General features: G+C 41.1%; 1 protein-coding gene across 4 annotated transcripts in view; it reads right to left on the bottom strand.

The window, feature by feature from the left end:
- The window catches only part of LOC127802451 (phospholipase D zeta 1-like), a 71,196-nt gene that overhangs the window by 39,689 nt on the left and 9,205 nt on the right, over positions 1-22,302 (bottom strand). For all 4 annotated transcript variants that reach the window (XR_008023286.1, XM_052338280.1, XM_052338279.1 and 1 more), the window contains 7 exons: positions 13,633-13,806; positions 11,403-11,645; positions 11,198-11,314; positions 10,529-10,668; positions 10,229-10,378; positions 1,112-1,268; positions 496-1,032 (listed from right to left, as the gene is read on the bottom strand). Coding sequence is in view for 3 of the 4 variants with exons in the window: in XM_052338280.1 (XP_052194240.1) it covers positions 496-1,032; positions 1,112-1,268; positions 10,229-10,378; positions 10,529-10,668; positions 11,198-11,314; positions 11,403-11,645; positions 13,633-13,806 (1,518 nt within the window). In the remaining variant the exon portion in view is untranslated. The remainder of the gene's footprint in view (positions 1-495; positions 1,033-1,111; positions 1,269-10,228; positions 10,379-10,528; positions 10,669-11,197; positions 11,315-11,402; positions 11,646-13,632; positions 13,807-22,302) is intronic.

The raw sequence follows: 22,302 nt of genomic DNA, 5'->3' as shown, positions 1-22,302 counted from the left end.
ATCCGAGGAACAGGTAGCTGATGTATTCACAAAAGGTTTGGCAACCAAGAGGTTTGAGAATTTAATATGCAACCTTGGAATGATAGATATCCATTCCCCAGCTTGAGGGGGAGTGTTGAAATATTCAAAGATAATGCCTTAATCTTTGATTAAGATAAAGCTTCAGCTTTCCTAAACTATAGGAGATAGAGTCTTATCTACTCTAAAAATTAGGAGATTGGTTATATCGATGTTGTTGTATTTTAAATAGTTTTGATTGTATTTAAATTCCTAGATTTTTGGATCTCTTGTTTATTTAAACTCCTCATGGAGTATTCAATAGATTGATCAGGAAGTACGGTTTCTTCCGAGATTTCCCAATCCAAGATTTATTCTTGTTGTTTTTAACAATAATTCTACGCCACCAAACAATAATCAGACAAATAATTCAAATATAATGACATCCAAAAAACAAAATACAGAAAATTTTGATAAACTTTAAGAGATACAACTAACCTGACAATAGCATGGAGTACGAGGGCCAACAGGTGCAGTTTTATCCAAAACATTCTGATAACCTCGCTCTTGTTTTTCCCACCAATCATTTGAAATTTGCATGCCAGGCTTTGGCGCAACATCCAAATTCATTTCCCTTTGAAGGTCCATGAAATTCAGATCATCAGCAGTACCTTTCATCTGTCTATCTGGAATTGAAGATTCACCCTTATTTGATCTTTGAAAGGGGAATGAAATACTTTCATCAATCTCAGTTAGCAGATCAAATTGATGTTGATATTGATTTTTGCCCGGTCTAATTAACTGATCATTCAGGTAGGAAGTATCTAGCTCATCAGCTTCATGGGGCAAGAGCACTGGAATATCTTCCACTGGTGATTGGCAGGGCAAAGAATCCTGTCTGCTAATGCCTTTCTGCAGTACTTCTCTATCACTCTCAATATTTATCTCTCTGTTTCTTCCCATGTAATGTGGGAGCACCATGTGGTGGTGTGGCATTAATAATGGAATTGCTTGTTCATTTGGAGCTTTATTTCTCTGGGACCATGTGAATTGGTGTTAGGCACCAAAGTTAAAGAAAAGATACAGTAATGGAATAAAAGTTACATCAGACAACCTTAGCATGATTCCAACGCTGAACAAAGTGTCTGGCAATATCACGACAGGCTGGTCCCCACAGAGCACAGTGGACATCATGCCAGGGCATGCGAGGATATTTTTCACGCTCCAGTTCATCTTTCATGGTGTCTTCCCAAGAATTTGGTTCAGATTCTCTATCCCCAAAAAAAAAAAATTAGAGAAGAAAAAAAGAAGTCAAAACTGAAAGAACTGATGCAAGCAAAATATATTAAACATAAGTCAATCAAAGAGGTCAAAGTATCTGAACTCTCCTTTGAGAACCTATATTAGTCTTTACTTGTTAAAACTGTTTCCATCTACAGTTATCCTATCTAGACCCACCATTCTCGTACATATATACCCATCTTGAACCTAAAACTCTTAAATGTGTGTTTGTAGACTATTCTCCTACCCAACAAGGATACAAGTGTTATTATCCTTACACCCAAAAATTTCTTGTTTCTTGTGATGTCTCATTTTTTGAGCATCAACCCTTTTATCCCAATATCTCTCCGTAGGGGGATATATCCAGTACAGAGCAATATTGGGATCCTACTATTTCTCTTTCTACATCAATTCCTACTTCTTATCCTACTCCTTATCTGCAAACTGAAATTGGGACTGAAACAATGGAAGCAGTCACGATCCCTACCCAAATCTACGTGACCAATTAAGGGGGAGAACAAATTCCTAGAAAACCAACATTGGTTTATTCTAAACGGCCTTATGATCCTCAACAAGGTCCATTATCAAATCTGGAGAGAAGTCCAGAGAATGACAGTGTGGAAGAGGTAGTAGCTGCAGAATTTGATGATTTGGACATACCAATAGCTCTTCAAAAAGGGGTAAGATCATGTGCTAAATAACTTAGTTTCTAACCACTTGGTATATTCAAAATTATCTCCACAATTCAAGGCATTCACTACTAGTATCGATGAGATCAAGGTTCCAAGAGATATATATTGTGCTCTACAGGACTCACAATGGAAGGTAACAATTATGGATGAAATGCAGGCATTAGAAAAAAACAATACTTGGGATATTGTGGTATTACCTTATAACAAGAAGGTAGTTGGCAACAAATGAGTGTTTACAGTTAAATATAAGTCAGATGGAAGCATTGACAGATATAAGGCTAGACTAGTAGCCCAGGGCTTCACACAAACTCAAGGACTGGACTATGAGGAGACTTTTGCTCCAATTGTTAAGTTAAATTCAATACGAGTCTTACCTTCGCTTGCAACTAATCTAGACTAGGAATTACACCAACTGGACATTAAGAATGCATTTTTTAACAGAGAACTAGAAGAAGAAATCTACATGAGAATGCCTCCTAGTTTTGAGACGAAAGACAAGAAAGGGAAGGTATGTAAGCTAAATAAATCCCTATATGGCCTTAAATAGTCCCCTAAAGCATGGTTCAAGAGGTTTAGTATCACTTTGGATTAGCTTGACTACAAACAGGGGCAAGTTAATCATACATTGTTTACAAAACATGCAACAGATGGAAAGAAGACAATTCTGATTGTTTATGTAAATGATATTATCATCACAGGGGATAACAATCAAGAAATAGGGCATCTCAAGAGGCAATTAAGGAATGTTTTTGAGGTTAAAGACCAAGGAAAGCTGAGACATTTCCAAGGGAAAGAGATGGCTAGAAGTAAAGAGGGTACTTCCATTTTTCAAAGAAAGTACACTCTAGATTTGTTAAAGGAGATAGGCAAACTTAACTGTAAACTTACCAACACTCCATTGGAATCAAACTAGAGGTATAAAAAAGATGACATAAATGAACATCAAGTGGACAGGGGGAGATATTGTCACGAAATGACCGGTCATTCCCGCATTTATTTCCGTTGCATTTTTTAAATTCCAGCATTATTGTTCGGTAGTAGCTAGTAGGTTAAAACGCTGCCATTTTGGATGATTAGGCATTAGCTGAATTAAGGTGGTGATCGGCTGGGTAGGAAGAAGACAAAAAGGAATATAGTTTGTTAGAAGTTGTACCAAGTGCAGGCCCACCTCTGACAGGGGAATATTCCCCCAAACGGCCTATATTTCTGTACCCCTCCATCGTGAGGAAATCATGAATGAGAATTATTAGAATCTGTTTCCTTCCTATTTCTCTCTCCTCTCTAACCTCTCTTCTCTACTCTCTACTCTCTATTCTCTACTCTTACTCAACCACTAACCCTTCACGGAATTCTTACCGGAGAAAGGATCAATTCCATCCTCAAGAGCGGGGTTGTGACATCTTGGTATCAGAGCAAAGATTCTCGGCCAAAGCTCGGTGACTTAGAACAATGGCGGAAGGGACTTGCATGAAAGACATGGAGACACGGCTCCAGCAGCTGGGAGCAGCAGTGACCAAAATCCAGAATAGAATGGATAGGACAGAGTTGGAAGCTAACAGAAACCATGAGGCAATGCTCGCCATGGACCGAAGGATGGAAGACTCTATGGAGGGGCTTGAAAGGATATTAGAAGGGTCGATCGCACGGGTGCAAGAAGAGCTAGGAGCTCAAATACAGCAGTTCCATGGTGATGTTTACCCAGCAAAACCGGGTCAGGTTAGCTCCAAACTTTCCACATAGAGGGGAGAATGAACCTCTCCTGCAAAGGGTTATGATTAACCCAGAAGAAAGAGGTCGGGAAGGGTTAGAAATAATAGGAGGAGAAGAGTAGAACCACCACCCTCCAGGATTTCCTATGCCTCGGATGAAAATTCCGGTATTCGAGGGGATACATCCTCGGTGGTGGCTGAGGAAGTGCGAGAGATTGTTCGAATGGTATAACGTACCCAGAATGCAGAGGGTGGGCTTAGCCGCTGCATACTTCAATGAGGTGGTAGACGCATGGTTCCAGGGGTGTTTGAGTTTAAGGAAAGAATACACTTAGGAGGAATTCTCTGAGAAGTTATGTGAACGCTTTGGGGAGAGAAGTGTGGCGGACACCATCGAAGAATTCAATAAGCTGCGGAAAACTGGGAGCGTGGGATCCTATCTCAAGAAGTTCGAGGAGCTTAGATCGTATATGGTTAGTCATAACCATCACCTCTCAGAAGCTTATTTCGTATCAAGCTTCATGAGTGGACTGAGTGAGGAACTCAGACCAATGGTTAAGATGATGAAGCCACAGACAATTGAACAAGCTTCAGAAAGTGCTTGCTTACAAGAAATGATGGTGGAGGCCTTGATCAAGAAGCAAAGACAACTACCCAGAGGAGCTAACACCGGAACAGCTGGTATGGGGCAGAAGGGGTACACCCGTGACGCTAACAGAGGAAACACTGGAGGAAAGCCAATTACGGGTACAAGCTCCATTCCCTATGGGAAGCAGCTACGTGAACAAAGAAGGATGGCTGGCTTGTGCTTCAGGTGCGGGGATAGATATCACCCAGGCCATCAGTGCAAGAGGCAGATCCTACTGTTGGAAGGAGAGGAAGAAGGGGAGCAGGACGAAGTCAAAGAAGAGGGTGATGAAGAGGACAATGGAGAGATCTCCATACACGCCTTAAAAGGGGTGGCCGACAACAAGATCATCAAGGTGGGAGGCCAAGTTAAGGACTGCAACCTCATGATTTTAATTGATAGCGGAAGCACTCATAGCTTCCTCGATGAAAGCACGGCTGAGAAGTTGAAATGCCCGCTCACAGGAACCACCCCCCTAAGCGTGACAGTTGCCAACGGTCAGAGGGTGTTGAGTAATTTTACCTGCAAAGGCTTCTACTGGGAGATGCAGGGGGAGAAGTTTGAGACAAACCTGAGGTTGCTTCAACTAGGAGGGTGCCATGTGGTCTTAGGAGTGGACTGGATGAAGGGGGTGAGCTCTATCAGCTTCGATTTCAATAGGATGGAGGTATCATTTGAAAAAGATGGTAGGAGGATGACACTGACTGGGAAGAACGAGATGGGGGTTTGTAAAATGATATCAGGGAGGAGGCTGCAAAGAGTGTTGAAGAGCAAGTGGAGTCAGATAGCTTACCTCTTCTCAGTGGTAGCAACCGAAGGGGATCACACAGAAGCCGCGATACAAGGGGAGGTGGGGTTGACAGTAAGCACACCCCAGGGAATGCAAAACCAGGTATGCCACTCGGATGCCCTTAATAAATTGTTGGTGGATTACAAGGATCTCCTTAGGGAACCAAAAACTTTACCCCCTACCTGAATGTTTGACCATAACATTAATCTCAAACCAAGTGCCAAACCCATCAATTTTAGAGCGTACCGATACCCTCCCAACCAAAAGAACGAAATTGAAAAAATGGTGAGAACCATGCTTGAACAATCCCTCATTAGACCCAGCCAAAGTCCATTCGCTTCCCCCGTCCTCCTAGTTAAAAAGAAGGATGGAACATGGAGATTTTGTGTCGATTACCGGCAACTAAATGCCATGACTATTAAAGACAAATTTCCCATACCCTTAGTGGAGGACCTACTAGACGAACTTAACCAAGCCAGATTCTTTTCTAAGCTGGATCTAAGGGCAGGATACCACCAAATCAGGATGAAGATTGAAGATATACCAAAAACAACCTTCAAAACCCACCATGGCCACTTTGAGTTCCTAGTGATGCCCTTCGGGCTCACAAATGCCCCGGCAACCTTCCAATCCCTCATGAACAGAATTTTTGAACCCTACCTCCGCAAGTTTATATTGGTTTTCTTTGATGACATACTTGTTTACAGCCCTACATTCGACCAACACCTAGCCCACCTCAAAATTACCCTTGAAATCCTGAGGACCCACTAGCTTTTTATTAAGGAATCCAAATGTTTTTTTGCCCAAAGGCAAGTGGAATATATCGGGCACCTCATATCAGATGGCAAGGTTAGTATCGATTCCAGGAAGGTGGAAGCAATGCTGTCTTGGCCGAGGCCCACATCCCTGAAGGCCTCGAGGGGATTCTTAGGACTGACCGAGTATTATCGTAGGTTTGTGCAAAACTATAGAATTATCAGCAAGCCACTGACCAATTTACTGAAGAAGGGAGGATTCAATTGGGGGCAGGAGGCAGAAGAAGCATTCGAGAACCTTAAGGGGGCTATGAGTAGAGTATCGGTGTTGGGTCTCCCAGATTTTGACAAGCCTTTCACTCTAGAAACAGATGCTAGTGGAACCGGGGTCGGGGCAGTGCTGGCTCAAGAGGGAAGACCCCTAGCCTTCTTGAGCCAAGTGTTGAGTCCAAAACACTTAAGACTCGGCATCTATGAAAAGGAACTTCTGGCTGTACTCATGGAAGTAGACCGTTGGAGGCACTACTTTGAGGGCAACAAGTTCATCATAAAAACGGACCATGAGAGCTTAAAATTCCTACTGCAACAAAAGCTCCAAACGCAGCTACAGAAGAAGGGAATGACCAAACTAATGGGTCTAGATTACAGAATTCAATACCGGAAGGGAAAAGAAAACAGGGCAGCTGATGCATTGTCCAGACGTCATGAGGAGGGAGACTTAGCAGCCATAACCACCTTGGTGCCTGAATGGTATCAAGAAGTGATTGACAGCTACGAAGGAGACAGCAGAATTAAGTCAGTGGTGGAAAAACTGACGATGGGAGCCCAGGAGGTAAAGGGCTACACCCTGAACCAAGGGTTGCTGAGGTTTCGCAGGAGGATTGTGATTAGACAAAATCCGAGGATCAAGGAAAGGATCTTTCAAGCACTACACAAGTCGCCGCTGGGAGGACATTCGGGAGAACATAATACTTACCTCCGGGTTAAGCAAGTGTTCCAGTGGCCGAGAATGAAGACAAAGATTAAGGAGTTGGTCCGAAGATGCGACACATGCAGGAGGTGTAAGTCAGAGACAGTGGCCTACCCGAGGTTACTACAGCCCCTACCCATCCTAGACCAGGCCTGGACTAGTGTCTCGATGGACTTTGTGGAAGGGCTTCCTCGATCGGAAGGGAGGGACAGCATCCTAGTCGTAGTTGACCGGCTAACTAAATTTGCCCACTTCATCGGGCTGACCCATCCTTACACGGCTCAAGATGTAGCTAGGGTCTTCTTGGATAGGGTGATCAAATTGCATGGGGCTCCTAAGGCTATAATCTCTGATAGGGACAAGATTTTTACCAGCTTGATGTGGCAGGAGCTAATGAAGTCCCTCGGAACAAAACTAAATTTGTCCACCGCATATCACCCCCAATCTGACGGGCAGACCGAGAGGGTGAACCAGAGCCTTGAAACATACCTGAGGTGTGTCTGTTTGCTGCAGCACAAGGAGTGGCATAAGTGGTTGTCACCAGCGCAGTGGTGGTATAACACCAGCCACCACTCGTCGATCAAGATGTCCCCTTTCGAGGCCTTATTCGGGTACAAACCACCCTTTCTGCCAGCAGTAGGAGGAAGCTCTAATGTGGCCTCAGTGGAGGAATATTTGCAACAAAGGAGGGAGATGACACAGCAGTTGAAGCAAGAGCTAGCCTTGACCCAAAACTGTATGAAACAGAACGCGGACCGAAGGAGAAGCGAGAGGGAGTTCGAAACAGGGGATCGAGTGTATCTCCGACTAAGATATAGCCACCTAAAGTCAATTTCTCAAGGGAAGGTTACTAAACTTAGCCCCAAGTATTATGGACCGTTCCCTATTGAGGCCAGAATCGGGAAGGTAGCCTATCGATTGAAGCTTCCCCCAAGGTCACAAATTCACCCTGTTTTCCATGTTTCACTCTTAAAACAGTCTGTAAGAGCTCAACCCACGAGTTCAGTGCTACCAGCCCTTCCCAAGGAGGTCAGTGCAAGGACCGAGCCAGAGGCTGTTGTCGATAGGCGGGTGATATACAAGCACGGGGCGCCACTCATCCAGGTATTGGTCAAATGGTGAGGGCACACTTCAGAAGATAACACGTGGGAATACCTTCCAGAATTCCTCAATCAGTTTCCACAAGCGGCCAGCCTCCTTAGCATTTCTCGAGGACTAGAAATGGCTAACGGAGGGGGAGTTGTCACGAAATGACCGGTCATTCCCGCATTTATTTCCGTTGCATTTTTTAAATTCCAGCATTATTGTTCGGTAGTAACTGGTAGGTTAAAACGCTGCCATTTTGGATGATTAGGCGTTAGCTGAATTAAGGTGGTGATCGGCTGGGTAGGAAGAAGACAAAAAGGAATATAGTTTGTTAGAAGTTGTACCAGGTGCGGGCCCACCTCTGACAGGGAAATATCCCCCCAAACGGCCTATATTTCTATACCCCTCCATCATGAGGAAATCATGAATGAGAATTATTAGAATCTGTTTCCTTCCTATTTCTCTCTCCTCTCTAACCTCTCTTCTCTACTCTCTACTCTCTATTCTCTACTCTTACTCAACCACTAACCCTTCACGGAATTCTTACCGGAGAAAGGATCAATTCCTTCCTCAAGAGCGGGGTTGTGACAGATATTAACAGTTAGTAGGGAAACTAATCTATCTATCCCTCACTCGCCCTGATATTGCATATGTTGTGAGTGTGGTAAGTCAATTTATGCATTCTCCTACTAAAAGACATCTTGATGCTACATGTCATATCCTTAGGTATCTTAAGGGCACACTAGGGAAGGGGAAGTTATTTCAAAACTAAAAAGAGTGAGGATAGAGGAATTATGGGATATGTAGATGCAGACTAGGCTCGTTCAATTGAAGACATCAAGTCTACATCCAGCTATTACGCAAAATTATGGGGTAAGCTTGTAACATGGAGAAACAAGAAACAAACTGTGGTGGATCATAGCAGTGCAGAAGCAGAATATCAAGCCATTGCTCAAGGTATATGTGAGGTTATCTGGCTTGAGAAACTAATGAAGGATCTACATATATCTATATCTACTCCAATTAAGCTATACAATGACAGTAAGTCAGCAATCAATACTATGAATAATCTAGTGCAACATGATTGAATGAAACATGTAAGAATTGACCAGCATTTTATCAAGCAAGAAATTGAAAATGAAGGTATTAGTCTTTCCTATATTCCTACTAAGTCTAAAGAGGCAAATAGGTTCAAGTTGTCTCTATCATGGCCGGAAATCAAGAGAGAAGGTTTTTGGGCACAAGTGATAAGAGAATTACAAACTAAAATGATAAGAGGTAAAAGAGATAAATCAATGCAAATAAGAGATGAGAGATGAATTAGTTCTAGGAAGATAAGAAAAGATCAGACTAGCAAGTTCAAAAATTTCTCTGTTTATCTGTATCATTCAAGTCTAGTTTTAAATTTGTTTTCTTGTATTTTATCCCTGTATTTTAGGAGACATTCTAGAAGATCTCGTGTATATATACCCATCTTGAGTTCAATGCAAGATAAGAAAAACATTTTTCACAATTAGTTGAGTAAGTTTTTCTTCTACCCAATTACAATCTCCAAATACTCGAGATAATTCTCCTATTAACTCGAGTAAATCTTTTATCCCTCAAATTGTTCAAGTTTGTTCATTTTTCTATATATATGAATATATAGATTTGGGGTTCAGGGCGCACCACCAAATCTTGTGGATGAATGGGTTTGAGGCATCCCACCCCACTCTTACCAAATCTTATGGGGGAATGGGTTTGGGGTGCCCCACGACCCGTTAGGGTAAGGAACAGGATGAAAACCCCTGCCCGCTAGGGTACATTGGGGTTTGGGTTAGGGGTTGAGGGCTGCCTTGGTGCCACCCTATTTAGGCTTGTACAAGATGTATATATAGGGGTCAATCCCATTGGCATAATATGAGGAAAATTTCTCCAAATATCTTTGAAATAATAAAAACACATTTAAGTAAATAAACCAATGAACTCCAGGTATGGACAAATATATAAGTCTTGTAAAATTAGGTATGATAAATAATTATCAAGTTCTCACCAGGTGCAATATGTGGTGATGCCTAAGGTCATTATCTCATTATCTACATTACCTAGTACTGAAGGGTAATCATTTATCCATGAAAGTTTTCTTAAGTTGACAAGCACATCAAATTAGATTTATTTTGAGTGAATAAAGTCTTTACTCTGATCTTTGTATGATCAATGTTAAGTAGGAAATAAACTTATTAAAGTTCTCATTCAAAAGTTATATTCTCCTATTAGGTTCCAATCATGTCTATAGAAACTTCCAAATTATTTCCAGTCATGGAGATAGGATAATAACTACCTAGGGTTATAGTAGTCCTTTCCAGGCCATATGAGAGGAGGGCAATCACCCACTTTATGTTTAGTCGTGTCATAACGCCCAAAGCATAGATCTAGTCCTCCAATAAAGCAAATCTGGTAATCGATAATCACAAGTTTCTCATGGTGTGACCTGTATGTAACCAACAATGTTCAGTCAATGTTTGCATAAAAACAAGTAAAAAGAAAATACTAAAATGGACAGTATTGATGAGGAACTTTCAAATGCCCCCACATTTAACGTTCACAAGAATGTTGAATGGTCATAATGGAGTATACATACCAGAAATAAACGCCTGTAGAGAAATGGTCAGGATAGCGCAATACTTTCACATTCTTGTGAATATCAAGCAACCTCTTCTTACTGTATGAGCTGTTAATTTTTAAAGCAAGAGAAACTTCCTTGTAGAGAAGAATATAAATCTGCATTTTATTCAACTAGAAGTTAGTTCAGAACCATGATTACTTCAATAGGTTCAACAACTAGAATGCAAATTAAATACACATTCCTCCAACTATATAGTGAGAGACAGGCATACATCAAAAACTGCATGAAAATTTGAAGGATTCCATGATAGTTTATTGAACCAACTAAGCAACTAAAAGTTTCTCATATGCTCCTCCTTATGGTTTGGCAAGATGTTGTGTTTAGGCTTGTCTTAAGGGGTGTTGATCTGGATCGTAATACAACAAAAAGTCAGGTGCCAATTCCAAACAAAACCATTGATTTAAGAAAAGAAACTAAACAAACTTGGAAATATTTTCCACTAAGCAAAAATTTTTTGTAAACAAAACATGCCAGTTTAAGTAGATAACTAGCAAGAGTAGTCTAGCATGTACTGGAGTTGGCTTATATTGCATGTCTGTCAGCAGCTGCTGCAAAGATAAATGGGTTTACTGGTGAAGAAGCAATACTGTATCAGCAATTACAATGGATTATTCACACTTGCACCTGGACCCCCTGCTTCGCTTTTGCTTCAAGTAAAGCATCAAGTCTGGAAGAACCATGACTGTGAAAAGGACGTCTCAAGTACAGTTCTGGGCAGATCCACCACCCACATATGTATATCTACACACAACCTCAGTCATTTTAGTATTTAATGACAACAGAAACAAAACCAAATTTACTGTGAGGCTTGGTAGTTTGAGAGTTCAACCTCTGATTTTGCCTTCTCTATAGAAGAAGCAATTGCTTCAAATGCTGCTTGGCCATCTATAAACCATTGAGCTTGACTTCCATCTTCAATAAAACCTCTTGGAGGAGCAAAAGAACCAAAGCGGTGAGGATGACTCCAACCCTTGGGAGGTTTTTGAGAAGCATTGTTGATGGCAGAAACCCATACTTTGACTTTAGTATTATTTGTGGTTCTGAACTTTATGCTCCGGTCTCCACAAGAAACCTTTCAACAGTTTTCAATGATAAGAAAGTAAAAGAAAAAGACCCAAAGCAAATCCAGAAAAATTGAAAAAATAAGAAGGAACAACTATTGTAATTATATGCCTGATGGAGAAATACATCTGTGGATTTTTCAAATACTATACACATGAAATAAATTGAGTGTCTCAAAGAATCATTGCAATGGTAAGAGTTCATTGTTTATTTCTAGGTAAGACTCATAGAAGATCCTTAAACAGATTCTAATGATTGAGACAGTTCATTGTTCATCTTGTTTTCTATTTTCTCCTGAAATCTCTAAATATCCACCCCTCAAAACCTTAGAATGGCATTTAATTACAACCAATTTCTTGCCAATGATGCCCTTAACTCCAACTCCCTCAAAACATCATTGCTGTCATTGAGAAGCAGTCCAAAACAGCCTTCTCCTTACTTTGAAATCCGGATACACTTTGTTTTGACCACTATAAAAACATTCGTAAAAAGAAAAAAAAAAAAAAAAAAAAAAAGATGTGGTAACAAAAGCCTTTCCTGTAGCCCCCCTAATGTGATTATGAGCTCTAGTAGGAAAGTGATTTCATGTTTGTTCTCTATCAATAACAATATCCTTCAGACCAAGAATCTGTAAGGGGATTCTCTCCATTGCCCAGAAGATATGAAAAAATTATCAAGTTCGATACAAGCCTCAGAATATAGATCTTTTGAGCAAAAAATATAAGTTCATTCCTCGGGAAGGAGAAAATCTGAATAAAAATCATAGGTAAAGTATGAGCATCTCTTTACAAATTGACCCAGGCAATGTAATATTATATTTCATCTTAATGACTGAAAATATAAGATGACTTAGAAACTTCCGAAATTTACATATTACAGCTTCTGCTTTGAATAATTTTGTTATGAAAAGACTTGTCATTGACAATGCACATCCCTAGAAGGAAAATTTGGCTCTCATTGGCAAGCCTTAATATAATTTTAAGCTCGATTGTTTTGACTCATATAACCTTAAACCAACTAGTATATGTCATGGGTGTTTATAGATGGACTGCAAATTTTCGTGTCTGATGAAATACAATTTTGCTATGTTAATATGATCACTTCCCTTAAGGCCTGCATCTTGACAGTTTGCATAAATGTGAATCTCATAAATATAGTCTTAGACCTAGCAACATCAAAGAAAAAAGCTGCTAATCCTTCAGTAAGCCCATACAGAAAGGGATCATAAATTCACAATAACACTAGAGGGAATTCTGGTAGTGAAATGTTGCTTCTTATAAGAAGAAAAGTGGACAAGATCAGTGAAAACTAAATTGGACAAGATCAGCGGAGGACTGAAAGGGTAGTAACCAAGCCATTCCATAAGAGTCATCTCACAACAAACTGAATTTTGTATTTGTTTTGTCAAGTAATTGCAGTGTCAGGTATCCTCACAGCACTAAATTTCTACATAAATTGGAAAGATGAAGCATTAAAAATGTATTGTAGAGAAATGATATTCAAAAAGCTAGAAATCAGTTATACAATTAATTAGCTGTGTCAAGCTTTTGCAGATGAGTTATCAGATACATTCAGTTATCAAGCAAAACCTGAATACAACAAGAAGAATCACAAACCTTAACCCCAGTAGGTCTGGTCCACTACACGAATTCTAGACCACTACATGAATTCTACACCACTAGCTATTTCTATCCACAGGCATAGTCATCATTAAAACAAATGTAGATGGTAGTCTCCTGTCAAAATCAAAATGCTACCACGGATATATCTTTAAAGAGAATTTAAAATAGAACCAAACACAACATAAAAGTGAGTAATAACAACAAGAAGCCTTAATCCCATTAGGTGAGGTCAGGTACATCGATTCCAAGTTGCTAATCATATAGCATAGAAATTAAATTAAAAATAAAAACAGCAGAAGGGTCTAAAGCCATTATAAAATGTTAAAACATATACTTTATAAGCTCAACAAATTAAAATGATTGGAAACAGCAAACCTTAAATGAATGTCGTAAAGGGTTGCGTTCCTTTATCTCCTCTGCCAAATGTACTTGGTCCTTCCCATCTTTATCTGAAGCTGGCAGCACATCAAAAATGATTATATCTAAAAGATTGGTATCAAAAGGGTCTTCCAGCAAGGCCAGGAACCCAGGTTTTAATACAGCCCAAACCTACAAGGGAAATGAAGAGGGGTCATGTAAAAACTAAAAAAAGAAAAAGAAAAACAGAAATGTAACTGCAGTGATCATATACAGGCAGCACATAACACATACCAAGATGATAAATAAGGGCTTTGTCTAAGATGGGGCATTAGAAAATTAATAAAGCTCACAGCATTGTTAGTGGAGCAGTAATTATAATGCTATTTTCTCTCTTAATAAGAGTCCAGAAAACTGCTGTCTGAGTTTGAATTGCATCTGAGGAATTTCAGCTCTACCCAAGCTTTACTTTACTTAACTTGGGCATCCCTGTTGCTGATACAAATTGAAGAGTTATTTAAAGCAGAAAAAGCTTCCAAGCTATGGCAATTATAGAACTTTTCAAGGACAATCTATTTAACTCCACATAACTTAGGGTGCCCATCAACTAGATTTGTGAAGCCATATTCCTTTATAAATCCAACAACCCATGATTCAAGAGATTGTGTTGAAACCTATTCATTACTAGCAGAAAGATTATTAGCAGTAACCATTCGATTTAGGACATAGATTAGGTACAATAGTCAACTCACAATAGTTATATATAGCCTAGGTTACTTGGTATAATTTTGATAATGCAAAGATAATAGACAATATTTAAGTGCACATTTTCTGATAGCACTGTGAGTGGATAGTCTATGTTTCGATGGCTTTGTTTGCATCTATTATCTTTGTATGCATATCATTTGTTGTTTTCCCCTCGCATAAATTCTTATGAACATACTCCTTTCACGTATATATATACACACATGTACATCTTAAATATTGCATGAAGAACTTGTTTTCTACATACTTTAAATTTCAGTGAACACTAGGGGAACAAGCTCACATAGATTGTACATGGATTATGATTTATTATGATTCCATAGTTACTAGGACAGTTTGATAATTGATGTTTAAATTTGCATAATTTGATGATGTGAAAGGATGGAAATGTTGCACATAGATTATTAGTATTATTGGACACATTATTGGATCATATTGTTTTGAACCCTCACACTTGCATCTTATGAACATTACTTGGGAAGAGTCCAGTTAGGACATTATTTTCTAACAATGGGCAATGTTAGTCATTGTTGCACCATGTCCACCCTAGTTAGTAGGCCATGTGTCAGCCAACACATGGATCGGTTGATACATGCAATGTTTATGAGTCAACTTAAAGATGTTATCCTTTAAGTGCTCATACCAATTTTACATGGAACTGTATCTGTTGTTACCTGACTATAACAATAAATTTATAGTGCAAAAAACCGTCTTGATCAGATGTACGAGTGACCCCTTTGTTTAACAAGTGACCACTCGTCGATAAACCCGAGTGATCTCTCTTGGAAACCTCTCTCAACATCACCAAGGGACCCTTCCAGGAGAGTTTCATAGGTCACTCGATCACAAAAAGACCCCTGTTCAAGAGACTCTCATGGGCCATCCAGACTTGGAAACCTCTCTCCAGACCATGCAAGAGACCCGTCTAAAAGACTATAGACCTCAAGAGACCTGATCTCCAGATATTACTCACATGAGACTAAGTCAAACCTACCTCCGATGTGCCCGCCAACAAATCCCAAAGGGTGTTTGATATGCTCACTGAAAAATGTGGTCTTTTTGGTATCTTCCTCTTAATAAATAAGAGAACTCTCTTCTAGTTTAGATATGCTGAGAACTATACACTTATTATAGCTCTATTTGCTCTGCATTCTACACTCTCATTCAAAGACTGACTTAAGTATCAGAGGGCTCGCGCGAGAGGTTACTGTCATGAACCTAGGGTTCATAACGGGGCTGGATTGGCAATCGGAAGAATCCGATTGAGTAGAACTAAGAACGGAAAGTTTAGAGGGATATTTGGACAGAAATAGGGGAAGGATGTAGAGAGAAATGAGGGAGAGAAGTAGAGAGAAAATGAGAGAGAATCAGATATTCAATTCAATAATTTTCAGCATACCATTCCCTCCATTTACATCAGCCTTATATAGGCATATTTGTCCCCTAACAGCCTTGCACATGCAGTCATGTGCACCTAACTAATTGTTAGAATATCTCTAACAAACTATTCTACCCTATTACAATAATACCCTTTTATTACTCATAGGGTCATGACAATTCCCCCCTCCATAAGAGAGTTCTTGTCCCCAAGAACTTGCCACAAGTAGCCATTGCTCTTCATCCAATTCCAACCTTCTCTATGCGGATAATCCTCCTTTCTTTCTTTCTACTTCTAGGTCTCTTCTTCTTCATTCTTAGGTTTTCAAGATCAATTCCAAGTATGAATTGGCCCAGAATTTCAATGGGGAAAACTTCATTACCATCCAAAACAAGTAAGAAGCGCAGATCTTCAGCCATTATTGTTGTTACTCTATCCCCATTCAACCCACAGCCATGTTTTGCTGCAGAAATATCAACAGCAGCCTCAAAATGCAGCAATAGAGGTTTGTATTCTTTCCTTGAATACTCATACCAAGGCTGTTTGTGAGCATTAACATTAGGAGATGCTGCAACTTCACTTCCAGCCAACAATTGCTCAATAATTGACACCTGGCCAAGTGTTTCAGCACTAGTAAGAGTGCTTGAGAGGCTGTCAATTGATTGAGTGTCATCCTCCACTCCCTTTTCCTCACTTTTTTCTTCCTCCTCCTCTTCCCCTTCTTCCTTAAAGTTGGACTGCTCTTGTTGCAGAATCCCAAAAACATCACCATCGAGAATTTCTTTTCCAAAGGAATCGGTGTGTTCCTTTAATTCTCCTTTTGCCCACACACCGTGTATCGAACCCCCGCAAAGTCTGCTATTGCTGCCAGCATTGTCATTATCGTCACCTTTCTTGTCCATTCCACCTAAGCCAACATACTTCTTCCACTCCGTATTGGAGGTAGGCAGTGAATCTGCTTCTTGCCTCCTAAATTTCTCCTTCGGCTGCTCCATTTTAAGGAATTCATCTTTGTTAAAACTTTCGTGATAATCATCAAAGTATTCCACCGGAAAGTTGTAATGATACTTCTTAATTAGTATCATTGCAAACTCTTGTAGCTTCTCGCGGAACATTCGACCGAATTCCTTGCACTCTTCTTGTATTACACTTCTTGTTTCCTTGTCAACTTGGCTAATCTCTTTCTCAAAATCCGTTCCCCATGTTTGATGCTGCTGGTCAACTGAAAAGGCAGCCCTCTTTGGCTGCCATTGAGGCTCCATTCCAACTGAAAAGGAAGCTTTCTTCTGCTGCAATTGAAGGCTCATCTGCTCCATGTATGTACTGCCTCCCCTAGCTTCACGAGTAGGACACCCCACTGAAAATGCAGCCTCCTTTGGCTGCCATTGAGGCTCCATTCCGGCTGAAAATGAAGCATTCTTCTGCTACAATTGAGGCTCCACTGATCTCCTTCGTGCACTACTCCTCCTAGTCGAAATCTCACTGGCTGGAAAAGAAATAGGCTAAGAAATTGTAGCTCTTTCCATCATAATTCCCCACACTTCCCTTCTGATAACTGCCTCACCCAATCACCTCTAAAATTGATCCACTAAGTGGCAAATTACAGCCACTGTTATGCTTCAAGGTCAGGTTTATTGTAGCAGTGGGAGAAGTCGCACAATTACAGCGACTTGATCAGCCTTCTAGAGTCGCCTAAGGCTACCAAATATCCTGTCTTGCTTGCCGCAATAATACCTAATACTTGCTGGAATCACCGTCGGAAACACCGGCCTACTAGCCTCCAAAAGTTAGACTGAAATTTTGATCACTAGTCCCTTACAGCCACGAAGATAACCTCACTTTGTGACTCCTTTCGATTCAGACCATGAGTTGATCGGCAATCTCTAGACCCCAGTTCTCCTTACTTGGAGATACATCAGAAGTGAGAGTCTAGGACCGATCGGACTTCACCTGATTAGATCATTGACAAATTCCGCCTTCCGAACATCATCAATTCCGCCACTGGACCACCTTCGTAAAACAATGTTGTAGATTACTTTACCTCCAAACATCCACCGCCTTCCAGGTCACTGGAGTCGCCGAACCTACTCTGCCTAACCACCGACCGCAATTGACAACAGTCGCATCTCCTACTTCCTCGTCTGACTCACTTGTGAACCTCTTGGTCGTCTGTGTCACCGCCTTCGATGGACTCCCACACCAATCTAACGACTGGCCGAGGGTGGTAAGGCTCTGCTCACGATTGCTACGGATTCACAATCGCCTCCCACTGACTCCTTCTTCTCACCCAATCACCGACCACAAGCTAGAGGATCACCGCCCTCCTTGAGTTCGCCTTGATCGACAAGTCCTCGAGATCCAATTACGATCGCGGTAGGCTCCGATCGCACTACTGAAATGGTTCGACTCCATCGCCCCGTCAATTCGATGTTGTTTCTGGAATCGCCTTCTGCAACTGGTTCCTTTCCACCACCGATCGCTGGTCAGCTTCGACACCTATAGTAGATTGGTGTCCATCGCGGCTCTCCTTCAGATCCGAGTTGACACTCACCTGCTGCGCCTTCCAATTCCGAACTGAGGGGGCTTGCTGGCTTGGAGATTAACACCTTCCAACACCTAATCACCTTCCAGATCTCCAGAGTCCCTGGAACACCACCCAGCCAAGTCGCCTCCAAATCACCAACGAAAATCACTTGCTCGTTGCTTCAGTCGCTGGTTATGGGCTCGATTCTCTCTGGGTTAATTCTTCTATAATGGTCGGAATCCCCTTCCGAACAAGGTGGACAGCTCGCCTCACCCGAACGGTCAAAATTGTTTCTCGACCCAAAAATTGCAGCACCACCGTGCCTTTCGATCCAGCGACCACACCCACAGAATTCCAAACAGAGTTCCCGATCAAAACTGCCACAGTCACACCTATAGGAAGCTTACCGGTCTGGGTCGTAATGGTTTGGGCCGTCGATATCCATCTAGCCTTAATCAATAACGAAATTCGCCGAGTAACGATGCTCTGATACCATTTAGCATGAACCTAGGGTTCATAACGGGGCTGGATTGGCAATCGGAAGAATCCGATTGAGTAGAACTAAGAACAAAAAGTTTAGAGGGATATTTGGACAGAAATGGGGGAAGGATGTAGAGAGAAATGAGGGAGAGAAGTAGAGAGAAAATGAGAGAGAAACAGATATTCAATTCAATAATTTTCAGCATACCATCCCCTCCATTTACATCAGCCTTATATAGGCATATGTGTCCCCTAACAGCTTTGCACATGCAGCCATGTGCACCTAACTAATTGCTAGAATATCCCTAACAAACTATTCTACCCTATTACAATAATACCCTTTTATTACTCATAGGGTCATAACAGTTACTTGCGCCGCTAACCGATTTCTTCCTTGTAGGTCACCCGTAGATAGTGACTCGCAGATTCTGATCGAGACACTCTCCCACTACAAATAAATTTATTGTTATATTTAGACAACAACAATTTGTGTTGTTTGTGGGAAACTCAATCAAAAAGCCAAAAAATCAGTATGTGATGGGCCGAACAAGAAGCACTGCTAACCGACAAAGTCCTGAGGAAGCAAAGGCTTAGTCTCCTAGGAACCCGCTAAGACCGTGACAAACCCTCCCTCGCTCCACCAGACCTTAGCAAGAGACTTACTCTCATGTCTCGTGAGAGACTCACTCTCAGGTCCAGCAAGAGACTCACTCTCATGTCCCACAAGAGATCGACTCTCATGTCTCGCTAGAGACTCGCCCTCAAGTTGTGTGGGAGATTCACTCTCATGTCCCGCGAAAGACTCACCCCACTAGTCTCTTGAGCATGTCCGAACCAGTTCCTCTAATGGTTCCTCGTGCAGAGTACGAAGCCCTGCAACGACAACACGAAGAAGGGATGCAAGCACTCCAAGAGATGGCAGGGTTGTTGCAAAACATTATCCCTGGCAATGCATTGCCACTAACAATGAATAAGTTGTTGCCGCACTTGATCCCTTTCCCAAGCATACAAAAAGATAGCTCTTGCTCGGAAGCCACCCCTTGGAGCCGCAGGGGACTCATTTGCAGTCTCCTCCTCCTCAAAGACTCATCCACAGACTTACCCTCCTTGTTAAACTCACCTGACAGCTATCTAAAACCGAGAGAGAGAAGAAGTCCACAAACAGCTGAGGGATGATCGAGAGAGTCCTTGAAAAGAGGAGTGCCCTAAGACTATGGAAAGTGCATTCACTGACGAAGATCAGGTTCCTGCAAAGGGTTTATCAAGGAAGACCTATGAGATTGAGAGCCCTTCGGCGTTCAACGCCCAAGAAACAGCCAATATGAGAAGAATGATTGAAGGGGTGCTAGAGCAGAAAAGATTGTTACCTGCCTCTGAGGATCAACCCTGAAGAAGGATCCCTTTTTCCCTGGTTATAATGGAGAAATCCTTGCCAAAGAAATTTAAGATGCCCTAATTATCTACACATTCAGGCAAAGGTGACCCCCAAGATCACATCCAAAATTACGAGTCCCTTGTGTTGCTCCATGGATGGGAACACGAAATTATGTGCTAAGCCTTCCCCTTAACATCAACGGAGCATGCTCAAGCATGGTTCAATGGCTTGCCCGAAGGGTTAATATCCTCTTTCGAGCAACTAAGGTCTAAGTTTATTAAAGCATTCATAATCAACAACCAAAGGAAGAAGGATGTAACTCACCTACTAAGTGTACGTCAAAGCAATAAGGATACCCTTTGACAGTATGTTGACAGGTTCCGTAAAGCTACCTTGGAGATACAGGACCTACAAGTGGGAGTAGTTGTGGCAGTCATGCTTCCAAGGACATGGTCCACTCCTTTGCAAGAATTTTTGGCCCTGGATCAACCAACAACCCTAGTAGATCTATTTGTACAAGCCAAAAAATATATACTCCAGTCTAAAGTAAAGAGGATGGTTAGAGCAAATGAGGAGAAAGATAGAAAAAGGAATGAAAGAAATGCTGATGAAGGAATAGGCTGGAGGCAAGACAAGGCTAGGGAGCTTGAGAGATCTTATGGGGCACAATACATACCACAATTCCATCACTACACCAGGCTTACTAAACCACAGCCTGCAATCCTAGTAGCAATAGAGGGGACCAGCTTGCTCACTTTCCTGAGTAAAATTGACTGGCCCATGGGAAAAAACAAGGATGCATATTGTAGATACCATGGGACACATGGTCACATTATAGATCAGTGCCGGAAATTGAAGGATCAAATTGAGGCCCTTATTTGAGTAGGCCATCCAAGAAGATATGTAAGGATGGAAGAAAGAGAAGACAAAAAGCCTCAAGGAAGAGCTATACTACCTTTAAGAGATGATCGGGCCTAACACATACATCTTGCAAACACTTCAAGGCCAAACAATAACTAATATTTGGAATCCCAATCACCCCAAATTGTACTTCCCTCCAGATATGTAAAGACCTTGTATAAGAGCCCTAGATAGGACCATGAACATAGGCACATTTAACCGAACCACGTAAAAAATCTTTGTGTCTATATGTATAGCATGATTATCTCTACTAATTGTGTGTCTTATTTTTCAAGAAAAAGGAAAGGCATATGACCAAGCTAGATGGTTGAATGATTCTAAGTCATCGCCTCACAAAGTAAAGATAGCCATGCCATACATACGGACATAGATTTTTTATGTGGTTCGGTTAAATGTGTCTATGTCTATGGTCCCATCTAGGGCTCCTATAAAGGGTCTTTACATATCTAGAGGGAAGTACAATTTGAGGTGATTGGGATTCCAAATCTTACTTAATATTCATTGCCTCGCAAACAAGTTGACTTGTTTAGCCCAACAATGAAGCAATTAAAGCTCTCAAAGAAATAAGAAGATTCGTGTCCCGCAAACAATCTACCTTGTTTGCCCAACAACGAAGATATTAAAAATTGGCCGCAAACAATCTACCTTGGTTTTCCTAGCAACAAAGAAATTAGAAATTGCCCTGCAAACAATCTACCTTGTTTTACTGGGCAATGAAGGGATTAGAAATTACCCTGCAAACAGATTAACTTGTTTAGCCCAACAATGAAGAAATAAAAGATTCGTTGTCCCACAAATAGATTAACTAGTTTAGCCCAGCTATGAAGAAATAAAAGATTCGTTGTCCTGCAAACTAATCAGCTTGTTTATCTCGAAGATGAATAAATTAGAAATTGTCGTGAACAATTCGACTTGTTTAGCCCGGTAACAAAAGAATTAAAAGTTGTCCTGCAAATGCTAACTTGTTTAGCCCAACAATGAAGGAAACAAAAACCAATAAAAGGTTATCACTTGAAAATTATTAAAGGCCCACCATGGGGTTTAAATCCTACATGCAGAGATTGCTAAGATAGGTTAAAACCACCCATGGTCCCTCGACTAATATAATTTAGACAGTTTAAGCCCAAGGCGAGAAAAACCTTAAAGTCAAAATATGACCCATGGTGGGTATACTGACATAAAAGGGTCACCTCTACCTCAATCAATTTATTGTCACTAACACATACGTGAGTTATTGTTATTTGT

Source organism: Diospyros lotus, chromosome 5 (genome assembly GCF_014633365.1).
Source record: "Diospyros lotus cultivar Yz01 chromosome 5, ASM1463336v1, whole genome shotgun sequence".
NCBI classification, from domain to species: Eukaryota; Viridiplantae; Streptophyta; class Magnoliopsida; order Ericales; family Ebenaceae; genus Diospyros; species Diospyros lotus.
Note: the sequence above shows the minus strand (reverse complement) of the source record. Positions and strands in the feature narration are given on the sequence as shown.